General features: G+C 47.8%; 1 protein-coding gene across 6 annotated transcripts in view; it reads left to right on the plus strand.

Moving 5' to 3' along the window:
• AGTPBP1 (ATP/GTP binding carboxypeptidase 1) overlaps positions 1 to 14,808 on the plus strand; it is a 261,694-nt gene that overhangs the window by 90,556 nt on the left and 156,330 nt on the right. Inside the window, exon 1 of one of the 6 annotated variants that reach the window (XM_073546005.1) lies at positions 13,483 to 13,591. The exons of the other annotated variants lie outside the window; for them this stretch is intronic. Coding sequence (XP_073402106.1) covers positions 13,546 to 13,591 — 46 coding nt within the window. The 5' untranslated portion in view covers positions 13,483 to 13,545. Of the gene's footprint in view, positions 1 to 13,482; positions 13,592 to 14,808 lie in introns of those variants that run through there. 6 annotated transcript variants of the gene reach the window in all.

Here is a 14,808-nt window from a genome sequence, read left to right on the forward strand (position 1 = left end):
AAACAGGCCTACTTCACAACCCTCATATCTTCCCTATCTTACAACCCAAAACAGTTATTCAAAACTTTTAACTCCCTCCTCCGCCCACCACTGCCTCCTCCAACCTCCCTCATCTCTGCCGAGGACTTTGCCACACACTTCAAAAGCAAGATTGACCAAACAAGGCAAGTCTTCATCACTCAACCACCACAACCCCTTTGTATACCAGACCAATGCCCAAACCCCATAACCTCACTCTCCAACATCGCTGAAGGGGAGCTTAATCGCCTCTTCTCCAAATCGCACCTCACAACCTGTGCACTTGACCCCATCCCACCTCCTCCCCATCCTCACCACCACACTCATCCCATCCCTAACCCACCTCTTCAACCTATCACTAACGTCCGGTACCTTCCCTTCTGCTTTCAAGCATGCCACAATCACGCCTATCCTTAAAAAGCCTACCCTCGACCCAACCGCTATGTCCAGCTATCGCCCAATATCATTGCTTCCATTCGCTTCCAAACTCCTGGAACAGCACGTCCACACTGAACTTTCCTCCCACCTATCATCTAACTTGCTCTTTGACAATCTACAATCTGGTTTCCGCCCCCATCAATCCACTGAGACAGCCCTGACCAAAATTACTAACGACCTACTTTCAGCCAAATCAAATGGACAATACTCTATACTCCTGCTTCTAGACCTGTCCTCTGCATTTGACACAGTTGACCACTGCCTCCTACTACAGATCCTCTCCTCCTTCGGCATCAAAGGCCTTGCCCTATCCTGGATCTCCTCATACCTTTCCAACCGCACATTCAGCGTCTCCCACTCCCACACCACCTCCTCACCCCACCCTTTCTCTGTTGGAGTCCCCCAAGGCTCTGTTTTAGGACCTCTACTCTTCTCAATCTATACACTTGGTCTGGGGCAACTCATAAAGTCCCACGGATTCCACTACCATCTTTATGCTGATGACACTCAGATCTACCTCTCTGGCCCAGACGTCACCTCTCTGCTGTCCACAATCCCAGAGTGTCTATCAGCCATATCCTCCTTCTCCTCTCGCTTCCTCAAACTCAATGTAGACAAATCTGGACTCATCATCTTTCCTCCATCTCACAGATCTTCCTTACCCGACCTAGCTATAACAATTAATGACATCACACTTTCCCCAGTACCAGAAGTCCGCTGCCTCGGAGTAACCTTTGACTCTGCCCTGTCTTTCAAACCGCACATCCAAGCTCTTTCTACCTCCTGTCACCTCCAGCTCAAAAATATTTCCAGAATCTGTCCTTTCCTCAACCCTCAATCTACTAAAATGCTTGTGCATGCCCTCATCATCTCCCGCCTCGACTACTGCAACATCCTTTTCTGTGGTCTACCTGCTAACACCCTTGCACCTCTCCAGTCCATCCTTAACTCTGCCGCCCGACTAATTCATCTCTCTCCTCGCTACTCCTCCACTTCTCCCCTCTGCAAATCTCTTCACTGGCTTCCATTCCCTCAGCGTATCCAGTTCAAATTACTAATACTGACCTACAAGGCCATTTATAACCTGTCTCCCCAATATGTCTCTGAACTAATCTCCCGATACCTTCCCTCACGTAATCTCCAGTCCTCCCAAGACCTCCTTCTCTCCTCCACACTTATTCGCTCCTCACCCAACCGCCTCCAAGACTTATCCCGAATAGCCCCTATTCTCTGGAATTCTTTGCCCCAACAAGTCCAACCATCAACCACACTTGGATCCTTCAGACGGAACCTGAAAACCCACCTGTTCAAGAAAGCCTACAGCCTGCAATGACCCCACTACTTCCTCACCACTACCGGAGATATCATCTCAACCAACACCAGAACTGCTGCAACCCACCAACCTACTGTCTCCTTCCCCACCATCCTGTAGCATGTAAGCCTGAAAGGGCAGGGTCCTCGCCCCTCTGTATCAGTCTGTCAGTGTTAGTTCGTTTACTGTAAGTGATATCTGTAATTTGTATGTAACCCCTTCTCATGTACAGCACCATGGAATCAATGGTGCTATATAAATAATAATAATAATTATAATCTTTATTCTTAAGGTGTGACCATGCTATGGAACTCCTGTCATGCCACTTTCCAAATAAGTCTCAGTTGGTGGGGAACTTTATCAGAAGTATTTTTAACATTATTTGATGATGTAAGACTATTCAAGTTGGAGAATCCTTTAAATTCTGTAGAGCAAGGCTGGGCATTTAAACTTACCAAGGGACTACATGGTTATTATGACTGTTTCAGAGGGCTGAACCAATAGGCTGAATTATTAGTTGTAGTCATGATGTCACTGCTGGAGCAGAGGAAAGTGAGTAACTGCTTAATTGTATTAATGGAAAACTTTTTTAATGGAGTCTTTTAGTGCTGGACAACTCCTTTTTTAAATGCCCGCAGTCTACTGAATAGGTGTTTTCCGGTTATAGGTGTCTGGATTCTCCCTGAGGCTAGTACTGCAGCTCTAGTCTGTTTACTGGCTGCAGCAGCGAGAGCACGATTACTGAATGTATCACTTCTACGGGCAACCACTGAGTTCAGCAGCTCATCCTATCTACGTTAGCAAAGATGCCTAACTACATGATTGCCATCTTCTGTCACTACTGAAGTCATTTAACCAAGACCGTAATGGTGGTGGAGAGGTGGCGCTGAAATCGGAGAGAGGAACATTTGGTTTTATTATTTTAATTCAGTCTTGGCCATTAAAGGAAACCTATAACCTGAAAGAATCATTAAATAAAAAAATTATGGTTACGTACCTCCTTCACCTCCATCATGTGGCCACTTTGAACCCTATCTATGTCCCTTCTGCTCCTGTGACATAAACAGTGTCTTTGGTTGTGTGTCAGGGATTTTATATCAGCTGCTTCACCGGTGCGGTGGGGACTTCACTAAGTGCTGCTCTGGCAGCATAAGTGAGAATCCTCTTTTTGTTCTGTTTCAGTGAGTCGGGAATCAGCCATGCACACTGTAACCACTGCTGGCACACAGGCGAGCTCGCATAAAGTGGCGCCTTAGCAGTCAGGCATGCACAGCATGCAACCTATTACGTGTACCTCAGCTATGTATCAACATAAATTTTTCAAGTCAGGTTGACACCACCTTAGAACCATAGTACTGCCCAACAGCGCTATCAGCACCCCCTTATCAGAACAAAATCTATAGTGTCATGATCCACACCGGGTTTTGAGTCCTGTGTTCCCTTTTTCCGGTCTGGTCATGTAGGGGTTAACCTTTCTCAGCCTCAGTCTGGGTTCAGGTTGGCTATTTATCGCCGCTGCTTCCTGATGTGATGTCAGTTATAGTTATGTGATGTCAGTTATAGTTTTTGCCTAGGGCTGCTGCAGCTGACTCTGATTGGTCCTGTTGCATTTGCTGTCTGAACCTGTGTCTCTGTTTTCCCCTATTCCCATCTTGACTCTGTTTCCCTTTGGTGTGCTGACTCCCTGGTTTTGACTTGGCTTGTGTCCTGACCTGCTTCTGTCTTTTGGCTTATCCGCTCCTGACAGTTACTGACCTTCTCTGCTAGCTTCTGACTCTGAGTTTGTTCATTCCGTTTGATACCGCGCTGCAGTTTATTGCTTGACTCGGCTTGTTTGACTACTCTGCTGCCTCCTGTGGTGGCCTCACTGCTGCATGGCAGGCCAGCTCTGTTTAGGTACAGTCCTGCTTCCACTCTACTGCCATCTAGTGGAGCCTGTGACTCGCCCCCAGAGGCTGTGGGGTACTCTGTGCCGGGCCCGTTGATTACAATGGGAGATGTCACAGTGGCAGTGACCCGGTCCGTGGCCTCAGGCGGTCAATGTAAAAGGGGTAGAGTGATGGGGATAAAGTCATTGAGATGATTCGTGACGCCACCTGTGGTTTCTGGTCAGTTTGACCAGCGCTGCAGGGTTGCTTCTCTGGGACAGATGGTGTGGTGCAGCAATGATGTTGTAGCCCTCCACAGGTAGGGCTGTAGTCCCAGGGCAGAGTAGATGAGGTTGGCAAATGAGGAGATAGTGAGGAGAAATAGATGGTGCAGGGTTAGGCACAGAGATGTAGCAGTGCTGAGTGGGTTGGCGCAGGAAGAAGGCAATGAGACAGCTGAGTGCAGTTCCAGTTCTTTTACTCACGTTCCTGGCACACAGGTGCTCACTTCAATGCTGCGGTCTCCAGATCAGGGGCTCCGCCAACTCCCAGGCAGATGGAATTAACCTTTCCAGCTCTTCCTTTCGTGTGCCTGTTCTGAACGTCTCCTCAATAGCGCTTAAACTGAAATACTTGTAGTTGTGTGTTAAACCCAAGTTCCTCCTCTCAGATGTTCCTTGGAACTGAACTCGCATGACAAGTGACTGTAGCCTGCTTCGGGGACTCCATCCGTCATGTCCCGGCTCACACATAGGTTGCCACAGTGTCTTCGAGTCTTTTGTGGGAATAGAGTGGTCACCGCTCCTATTCCTCCGGTGTCTGCTGCTGGAACATTAGTTTCACAAACAGCCTTGGGGACCGGACCCCGGCCATGCGCTTCAAACTTCAGGAAGGGTTCTGCTCTGACCCTAGTCCTTAGTTTAGTACGGAACGTAAGGAGAAGAGAACTATCTTCCTTCTGAAGAATCAGGCTTTCTATGGCTCTTTCCTGTGCCAGCAGCTCCAGGTCACAGGAGTCTGCTGCAGCACCTCCTTCACTCCCTCCCTCTCTGGGGATCTTCTCTCACAGACTGACCTAGTCCTAATATTCTCCTACTCTCTTGTGCAGTCTAAGCTCCACCCACCTCCCAGCACTCCAAGCAGGGAGAAACCAAAGGTGCTTTGCTACACTACTATGTTGTGTGGGATGCAGGTGTTGGAGGCTGGCAAGGTGTTACCATCTTACCTGGAGAGTGGGATACTACACCTCAGGAGGAGGTGCAGTACCTCTGTGGTGACTGAACCCTCAGGGGCGCCACACCTGCACCTACCTGCATTGCAGCAGTGTGATACATAGTTTGTGAAACTATGGTTTAGCTGTCCTTGTTCACGGGCCTGACTGGAAGGGTTGGAAATTTCTCACGTGCTGCACTTTTTCCACATGTGCCGTTGAGCATATTGTTGAGTTTCACCCATCGACTGATATTAAGTGGCAGTGGCCTAGCGTGTGGGCACAGGGTACAAAATTTTACCCCCCTCCCCTTCACTGCTAATTCTTCATGGAGCATTGCAGGAATGCAGCGACTGCTTGCCCAGTGAGCTAGATAAGTAAAGCAGCTTCAGGGGCTGCATTAACTTCTTGGGTGGTTCTGCAGACTCCTGTGCAGAGCGAAGCAATCAAAAGGATTTAGTCATTGAGTGCTGCATTCTGCATAGGTAGCAACCGAGATGACAAAATGATGAAGTGTACTTTGTCATCTACGGCGTTGCCTGTGTAGAGTGCAGTAACCAATGTCCTACTCCTTTTGACTGCTGTGCTCTGCATAGGCAGTGACTGAAATGAAAAAGATCTGTACTGTGCTCCCCACCACCTCTCTTCTTCTAACTGACAAATTGGGGACAGCTCCCTCCTCAACAGATGTCTGTGTTCACTGTATAAAAATAAAGCAAACAAAAATACCAAAAACACATTTACATCCTTTTTCTAGCCCTACCTAAGGTTAGGGCAAGAGTTGATTCTAGGGCTAGTGTTAAAATATTTACATGGACGCAAAAATGCAATAGAAAAATCCACAAAAATATAATAATGTACAAATATGTGACGAATTTCAGCCGGGAAGTTATTGCTGCCGTACTCACTGTATAGTGAGCGATGAATGTAAGTGATTGCCTACGGGCATCATATAAGTTTGTCTCCCTGTTGCCGCTCTTCCATTAAGGCAGGCAAGATGTTACCCTGCAGATTTACCCTGTATTTGCAGGTAAATCTGTTTTTCTCCTTCGCCTCATTGGGGGACACAGATACTGTGGGTGTATGCTTCTGCCGCTAGGAGGCTGACAGTAAGTGTAAAAAGGTTAGCCCCTCCTCCGTCGTATACACCCTCGCCCCTATTGCGGGCGGAACTCAGTTTTTTGCTTAGTGTCCTTTGGAGGCACACACGTCTGGATGTCTCCAGACTATTTTTTTTTTCTTCCCATGAAGATGAGACAGGGGCGATGGATCCTATTGAAAGGGTCCGATCTCCCCAAACCAACAACGGGCAAGCACGCGTTGAGTATCGTCTCCGCGTATCCTTTCCCGCACCGTGGGACATATCTCGGTCTTTTTCCCCAGACTTCTATTTTTCTTTTTTATTTTATGAAGATAAGACAGGGGCAACGCATCCTATTGAAAGAATCCGATTTCCCCAAACCATCAGCGGGCGAGCACGTGTGAGTATCCCTCCTCGTATCCTCTCCTGCGACGTGGGACATAATGCCGGACTTAGCCCTGTCCACCCCTAGGTATTGAAACCATGGGCTTGCACAGAGGCACAAGACTAGTCTGTGCGGCCCCCACTGCTCCACCAACGCTAGACGACGGTGCTGCATGGCGGCGGACGGTCTCTCTCCGGGACGGAGCTAGGGTGCTTGCACCGTCCAGAAAATTACCCCATCCCCTCTACCTGGTGCGCTGGATCTGTAGCGGAGGTTATCGCAGGTATGCAGGACTGGGGAGGGCCCTGCGGCAACGTTCCGGGAGCTCCATTGAGAAGGCTCCAGGCGGAAGGTTGTGCTCACTTGGTCCACAGCATTTCCTGTCCTCCCTCCTACCCCCCCAGGCAGGGGACGCCAGAGCTGATGTCGGTCCATGGAGCGGCTCAGAGAAGGGCCGACGGGATCGCCATGGTTGCGGGGCCGCCAGCGGGCAGGGGTAGAAATCTAGCCCCGCGGCTTCAGCCGTGACTAGGCTGCGGTGGAAGCCCCGCCCCCGGCATGATGTCATTTCCGGCGCCGCCCCCCCCCCCGTGGCTAGGGCGGCAGCGAACAAATTGAGCCCCCGGTACCATTACAGGGTAGGCTGCGATCGGGAGAGGACGTCTCGGCCTACTCAGGGGAGAAAGGAGCGCAGGAGAGCGCAGCGCAGAGGCAGCGGCAGGAGCACGTGGGGACACAGGATCAGGGTAAGTGCAACCCCGACCCTGGAGCCGCGCTATGTGCGATAAAAGGGTTTCGTTTCCTCCTCCTCCCTTCCCTCAACCCTCTTATAGAAAACAGAGGGCCTGGCAGCAATATGACCAGAAAGGAGAAATCGCACACGTTCCTTTATGCCACATGCATTTCCTGTGGGGCCAGGTTTCCACGAGCGCAGAGTAAAAAATTATGTGAAACCTGTGACACCGAACGCGCCCAGGAGCCCTCCCCTGCGACCAAACCCACAATGTGTTTTCAGGCACATTTCGGGCCTTTCGCAACCCCGGGTGGACTACAGCGGCCAATTCTGTCACCTCAGGCCGCCCCAACCACGATAGGGAGCGGCAGGTCTCATATAGAGCCAACCCATTGGGGAGAATGTATACATATTAGTCCTTAAAACCCACAACCAACCATGGGTACATTCCGCAATAACTAATAAACACTAATTGCCAAATAATACATTAAATGGCACAAGGAATGTGAAGTACAAAGTATAAATATTTTTATTCTTACTGAAATTCATATTACATACAATGACACATAGTAGCCTCAAAATATCGAAAAATCGCTGGCAGCTTAGGACAAAAGACACTTCCGTATCCACTACATAAAAACATTAACCAGTGCATAAATGGCATAAAATACCCATTCAGTCAAATTATTGAATGAGAGAGATTGTTATGAGAAATTATCAATGAGTCCATTGCAGTCGTTTCACATGGAGTTAATTGGAGTGCTCGAAGATGCATTCACCAGGGGTGTTATCCTGAAAAAAATGTTGGATTTTGGGGCTTTCTTGTAATGGTTTTGCTTTATATCACTCTTTGTCCGGAGTTTTGGTTTTATTGTTCTTATTACTTGTATTTTGTATTGATTTTATTTATTATTCATTCATGTAGGATTGTCCTTATTGTCCTTATCATCTGGTGTCTGTTGGTGTCCTTGGACCCTTTCCTGAAGATCCTATGCGATTTTGAATCATTTATATCCGGTGTCTGTTGGTGTCCCTGGACTTTTTTCTGAAGATCCTAGGCAATTTTGAATCATCAATATCTGGTGTCCGTTGGTGTCCCTGGACTCTTTTCTGAAGATCCTATGCGATTTTGAATATCTTGGTGAAGATTTGCCTCAAACCGCCTCTTTTGGAAGTTTGCTTCAGTAATTGTGATGAAATAATTTTGTTCTAATAGGACTGGTTCTATATATGATGTTTTATGAGGTTTTGTATTAGTTTAGAGAGTACATGAGGGCATAATTTTATTGCCGTAGTCTAGGTATCTTCATGGTATGACAATGGTCTGGGTATCACTATTGTCTAGGTATCTTATTGGTATTCCACATGCGGTTTTCATAGGTAGTACGGGGTCGGTTTGTGGGTTGATAAATAGCTAGGGTCTCTACAGCGGCTTATGGGTTATTAATTCTGGCACTTTGGGATGATTTAGCAAATCCTGCTTTGAGCAGGGGGTTGGACCAGATGGCCCAGGAGGTCCCTTCCAACTCTATGATTCTATGGTGTTATCTATAATATGAGTATTTTAATTTTGGGTAAAATATATATAGCCTTGCACTTATAATAATTCACTCCATTCACATTGATATGCATTGCTATGCGATTTTTATATGGGTATGTTGTTGCCCAGTTCAAAAAAACGTTACATAATGAGCTTTAAGCTTGCTTTAATATTTGCACGTGAGGCTAAGCTTACTTTAATATATGCACTTTTTTACACTACACTACATTTCACTAGGCACTAAGCACTTTCATTGCCGGTTTAGGTGCGCATGCGCTGCCTGGATCGCCCTGAGTCTCCCAGTCCCAGCACTAAGATGGCCTCGCCGGACTTCCGCCCGGTTGTCAGCGGTCCATTGTCCGGAGGTGGGTGGCTCCATGAGGTGCGGTCTTGGCGCCGGATGCACCGCTGTATTCCTGGCATTACACTAACACACGCCTCATCAATTAACATGTGGGATGCCACTTTTCATGCGATTGGTCACCGGTTATTTATAAGGACTTCCAGACACCCCCCCGGAAGAAGAACAGGCGAAACGCGCATCGGGGTAGGTCGCGGTGACAGCTCGGACATACATTCACGTATCGCTGATCTATATTTCAGTAGCACTTAAATGGTTTATTACCCACCACATGGATAGGATTTTGTCCGCTGTGTAGAAATCCAGGCACTATGCTTAAGATGTGAATTGTCTTTTGGGCACTTTATACAATATGGATTTTTCAGCGGTATCATTCTCTGACTGCATGGGTATTTTATGCCATTTATGCACCGGTTATTGTTTTTATGTAGGGGATACGGAAGTGTCTTTTGTCCTAAGCTGCCAGCGATTTTTTGATATTTTGAGGCTACTATGTGTCATTGTATGTAATATGAATTTCAGTAAGAATAAAAATATTTATACTTTGTACTTCACATTCCTTGTGCCATTTAATGTATTATTTGGCATTTAGTGTCCATTGGGGAGAATGCATACTCAGCAGCCCAGATCGAGGGGATCCAGATCCCAAAGATCGTCGGCCAAATGACTCGAGGCCTTTACCAGACGACACCGGCAAGGTGAGCTGCCGCCTACTCTGGTTTCACCACGTCTGGGTCAATGTCGCTCACGACGCATGGGGAAAGGAATTGGTGGCCTCAGGTTACAAGATAGGATTTGTCAGATATCCTCCAAGATGGTTTTTTCTTTCCCGGCTTCCCAGGGTGGATACCCAGGCAAGGTCTCTATTGGGAGCCATCAAATCGCTCCAGCACAACGGAGTCATTGTTCCAGTGCCAGAACACGAAATAGCTCAGGGGTTCTATTCCAACCTTTTTTGCGGTTCCCAAAAAGGACGTGTCTGTCAGGCCTGTTTTGGACCTGAAGCTTCTGAACAAATTCATCAGGATCAGACATTTCCGGATGGAGTCTCTCCGTTTAGTCATATCGGCCATGGAGCAGTGAGAATACTTGGCCTCAATAGGCATCCAGGACGCATATCTGCTTATTCCCACTTTTCCTCCTCATCAGAGGTTTCTACGCTTCACCATCGGCAATCAACATTTTTTAGCGTTACCCTTCGGGCTAGCCACGGTTCCCAGAGTGTTAACAAAGGTTATGGCAGCTGTCATGGCCACACTGCATTCTTGAGGCATAATCGTCTTGCCTTATCTGGACGACCTCTTGGTCAAGGGCTCGTTAATACGGGCATGCGAGGAAAAGCTCAACATCACGCTAGATACTCTTGCCTGCTTAGGATGCTTGGCAATGCAAAGAAGTCATCCCTTGTGCCAGCTCAGAGGATCTCCTTCCTAGGAATGATCTTCGACACTTGCTGAAGGTTGATAATTCTCCCTCAGGAAAAGGCGCTAGCTCTCCGGCAGGGTGTCCGGATACTTCGCCAACCAGTCCCTCGTACCATCCGATCCGGGATGAGGATTCTAGGGAAAATGGTGGCAGCAATGGAAGCGATACCTGTTGCCCAGTTCCACCTTCGCCCCCTGCAGCACGCCCTCTTGTCAGCCTGGGACAAGAATCCTTTCACGCTCAATCGGCGGTGCCGACTGTCCTCTCAAGTCAGGCAGTCGCTCGGATGGTGGATAGCCAGTTCCTCTCTGGCCCAGGGGAAACCTTTCCCCCCAGATGATTGGCTGGGAATGACAACCGACGCCAGTCTCCTCGGTGGGGGAGCGGTGTTTCGCCACCACACAACCCTGGAACGGTGGTCGCCACAGGAGGCACGCCTCCCGATCAACTTATTGGAGATACGAGCTATTCAGCTGGCTCTGCAGAAGTCTCATCACTTTCTAGCAGGCCGCCCTGTCCGGATTCAGTCGGATAACGCCACGGCGGTGGCTTACGTAAATCATCAAGGGGGCACCCGCAGCAGAGCAACCATGCGCGAGGCGGGGCACGTTCTTCAGTGGGCCGAAGCAAACCACTCGGTGATTTCGGCTGTCCACATTCTGGGGCGTGGAAGATTGGGCGGCAGACTTTCTCAGCCGGCAGGGTCTTGCATCCGGAGAGTGGTCTCTACATCCCAAAGTTTTTCAGCAGATTTGTCAACTATGGGGAGCTCCGGATGTGGACCTGATGGCTTCCAGAGTGAATGCCAAGGTGCCCGCATATGTCGCTCAGGCCCGGGGACCCGCAGGTATTCGCGGTGGACGCGTTGGTTCTGCCATGGAACCAGTTTCACCTCCCATATCTATTTCCCCCACTGCCACTACTTCCGAGAGTCATCAAAAAAATCAAGACGGAAGGGGTGCCGGCGATTCTGCTGGCCCCGTCGAGCGTGGGCCGCAGATCTAATGCAGCTGCTCGCCGATGTTCCTTGGCGCCTGCCAGAGCGCCCAGCTCTACTGTCTCAAGGGCCGATTTGCCACCCGAACTCAGGGACCCTGTGTTTGACGGCATGGCCGTTGAATCTTGGATTCTAACCCAGGCAGGGTTCGGGAGCGAGGTGGTCGCTAAAATGATTAGCGCCCGGAAGCCAGCTTCAGCACGAATTTACCACCACACCTGGAAGGTGTTCTTTGCTTGGTATCGAGGCCGCGGTGTTTCTCCGCTGAGATTCTCTATCCCCAGCATCTTGGCTTTTCTACAGTCGGGCTTAGAGAGCCCGGATAGCTCAGTCAATAGAGCATTAGACTCGGGCTTTGCCCCAAGTTCCCTCAGGAGACAGATATCGGCCTTATCCGTCCAGTTCCAGCGCAGAATTGCTACTAATTTGCAGGTGAAGACTTTTTCATTCAGGGAGTCTCCCACTTGGTACCTCCCTATAAGGCACCTATGAACGCCTGGGACCTTAACATGGTCCTAAGTGTTCTGCAGGAAGCTCCATTTGAACTGCTTCAGGATATCTCTTTGAGGGACCTTTCCTGGAAAGTGGTGTTCCTAGTGGCCATCACTTCCATCAGGCGGGCTTCAGAGCTGGCGGCCCTATCCTGTCGAGCTCCGTTCCTCACTTTCCATAAGGATAAGGTGGTGCTCAGACCAGCCCCTCCTTTTCTGCCGGAAGTCGTGTCCTCTTGTCACATTAATGAAGATGTTGTTTTGCCTTCATTTTGTCCAGCACCGGTGCACCGTGTGGAAAAGGCTCTTCACACGTTAGACCTGGTAAGAGCCCTCCGGAGGTATGTGTCGCGGACGGCACCCTTTCGTCAGACTGACACACTGTTCATGCTCCCCGAAGGGTGCAGGAAGGCACGCGATGCCTCAAAATTGACCATAGCCAGATGGATTCGTTTGACTATTCACAGGAGTCCTACCGCATTAGAGGCACGCCGATTCCAGCAGGGATCAGAGCGCACTCTACCCGGGCAGTGGGCGCCTCTTGGGCGCTTCGGCACCAGGCTTCGACGGAACAGGTTTGCAAGGCAGCAACATGGTCCAGCCTGCACACATTTGCCAAACATTATAATATCCATGCTCAGGCCTCGGCGGATGCAAGCCTGGGTAGAAGGATTCTCCAGGCAGCGCTGGCGCACCTTTTAAACAAGAGGTGCATGTAGCTTGGATAGGTGAGTCAATCTTCCACCCAGGGACTGCTTTAGGACGTCCCACAGTATCTGTGTCCCCCAATGAGGCGAAGGAGAAACATTTTTGTGATAACGCACCATAAAATCCTTTTCTCCGAGACGCTCATTGGGGGACACAGCACCCACCCTATTAGCCAGTTGCCTCTGTTTTTGTTTAGTTAATGTGCATTTATTTATGTGATATAAGGGTGGTCCTTTTCTGGACATATTGTTCCTGTATTAAGGCTGATTTTGTTGTCCTACTACTGCTTTGGCACCAAACTGAATTCCGCCCGCAATAGGGGCGAGGGTGTATACGACGGAGGAGGAGCTAACCTCTTTTTTTCACTTAGTGTCAGCCTCCTAGCGACAGAAGCATAGACCCACCGTATCTGTGTCCCCAATGAGCGTCTTGGAGAAAAGGATTTTACGGTGAGTTATCATAAAAATCCATGTTTTTTTTTTCTATTTTTTTTTTTTTTATTTTGGATGTGACAGCTTCTTGTTAAGGTATACAAACTCTGATCACATTGATGAAAGTTGAATAAATGTTGGTTTGTCTGCTGGGCTGCATATTGCTATGATTTACTGTGCTTTCATTCCCAGTTATTTCATGGTAGTGACACATCTTTAATGAAACTATTATTAATGACATATTGCTAGCCTGCTATTAGCCTTTAAGCCTTGGCTGGATTACAAGGAATAGTGTTTCCAGTGTGGAATTTCATAATTTGCCTTTAAGCCAAAGAACCTAACAACTTGTAATAACTGTCATACCGCCCTGTAAACATCACATGTCGTGGAAAAACCATGATAGCTAAAAATAATGTAACTTCGGCTGGCCGACCAGCTCTGTGCCGTTCTCGTGGGGAGTGGCTTGGCATTTGTCAGCATTCATCAGCATGTCAGATGTGCTGTAAGGGAACTGTACTGTACGCTGCACCTTGCAGGCTCATCGGCTATGACTGCATTTCAGAGAGATATTAGGAAACCACTTGTGGTGGATGGTAAGTATAGGAAACTGTGTGCTTATGTGGATGTCGTCTTCGGTCACAAGCTTTATTGAGGAATATTGTTAGGCCACGTTCACATGTTCAGTATTTGGTGAAGTAAAATACTGATCAAATACTGAAGTTGTGGACATGGCCTAACGCTATAGCTTCCTTTACACCTATAAGGCCACTTTCACACCATCAGTATTTGGTCAGTATTTTACATCAGTATCTGTAAGCCAAAACCAGGAGCGGGTGATAATACAGAAGTGGTGACGTGTCTCTATTATACTTTTCCTACGATTGTCCCACTCCTGGTTTTGGCTTACAGATACTGATGTAAAATACTGACCAAATACTGATCGTGTGACTAACCTTAAAGGGAACCTACCATGATTAAAATGATATCTGATCTGCACGCAGGATATTATAGAATGGCAGGAGCTAAGATCAGACTGATGTACATGTTTGTTGGAAAAGTTTCAGTAAAACTTGAATTTTGTTAATTGATCTGTGTGGTGTTAGTAGTGAGCGGTCCTATTCAGTGATTGACAGTCTTCTCTATATGACTGGACATGCAGAGATGGCTGTCACTCACTAGTAGGACCGCCCACTGGACTTCTATGCATGCAAACAGGGATTTCAATGAACGCAGTGCAAGGTTATGCTGAATGTTTTCCAACAAACGTATCATTTGTTTTCAAATATTTTTATTGATTCATACTATAAGGAAAGATAAGGTAAGAACGGAGAAACATAGAAACAAGTTTGGAAATTATGGGGGAATGAATATATGAGGAAATAATACAGGATGCAGTTTACATAAGATGGCTCAATCAGCATAGTTTTTCTTCTACGCATACCATGCTGTTCACAGATCGAGCTGCATGTACCGTGTGACAGGTTCCCTATAAATTGGAGATAAGCTTGGATGTATGTAAATCCATGACCTGAAATGTAATATCTGTTCCTTTTATAATGTTACCGGCATATATGGCAGCTATTTAAATATACCACACAATCTTTCCAAATTACCATACTAAAGTCCCCCATACATTGTAGTGTCAGCTGACTCTGTAGATTTTGACCATTAACCCTCAACTGGTGAGGTGGGGTTTTTGTCGCGCAACTGGTGAGGTGGGGTTTCCTATACCCCAGTGTTTAGAAATCTTTTAGTTTTACAGAAAATGCAAAGATCACGTTTGTTTTAATTGTTTTCTTGTTGGCGATTG

This window comes from Dendrobates tinctorius, unplaced genomic scaffold (assembly GCF_039654945.1).
Source record: "Dendrobates tinctorius isolate UK_male_01 unplaced genomic scaffold, ASM3965494v1 ptg000144l, whole genome shotgun sequence".
Lineage (NCBI taxonomy): Eukaryota > Metazoa > Chordata > Amphibia > Anura > Dendrobatidae > Dendrobates > Dendrobates tinctorius.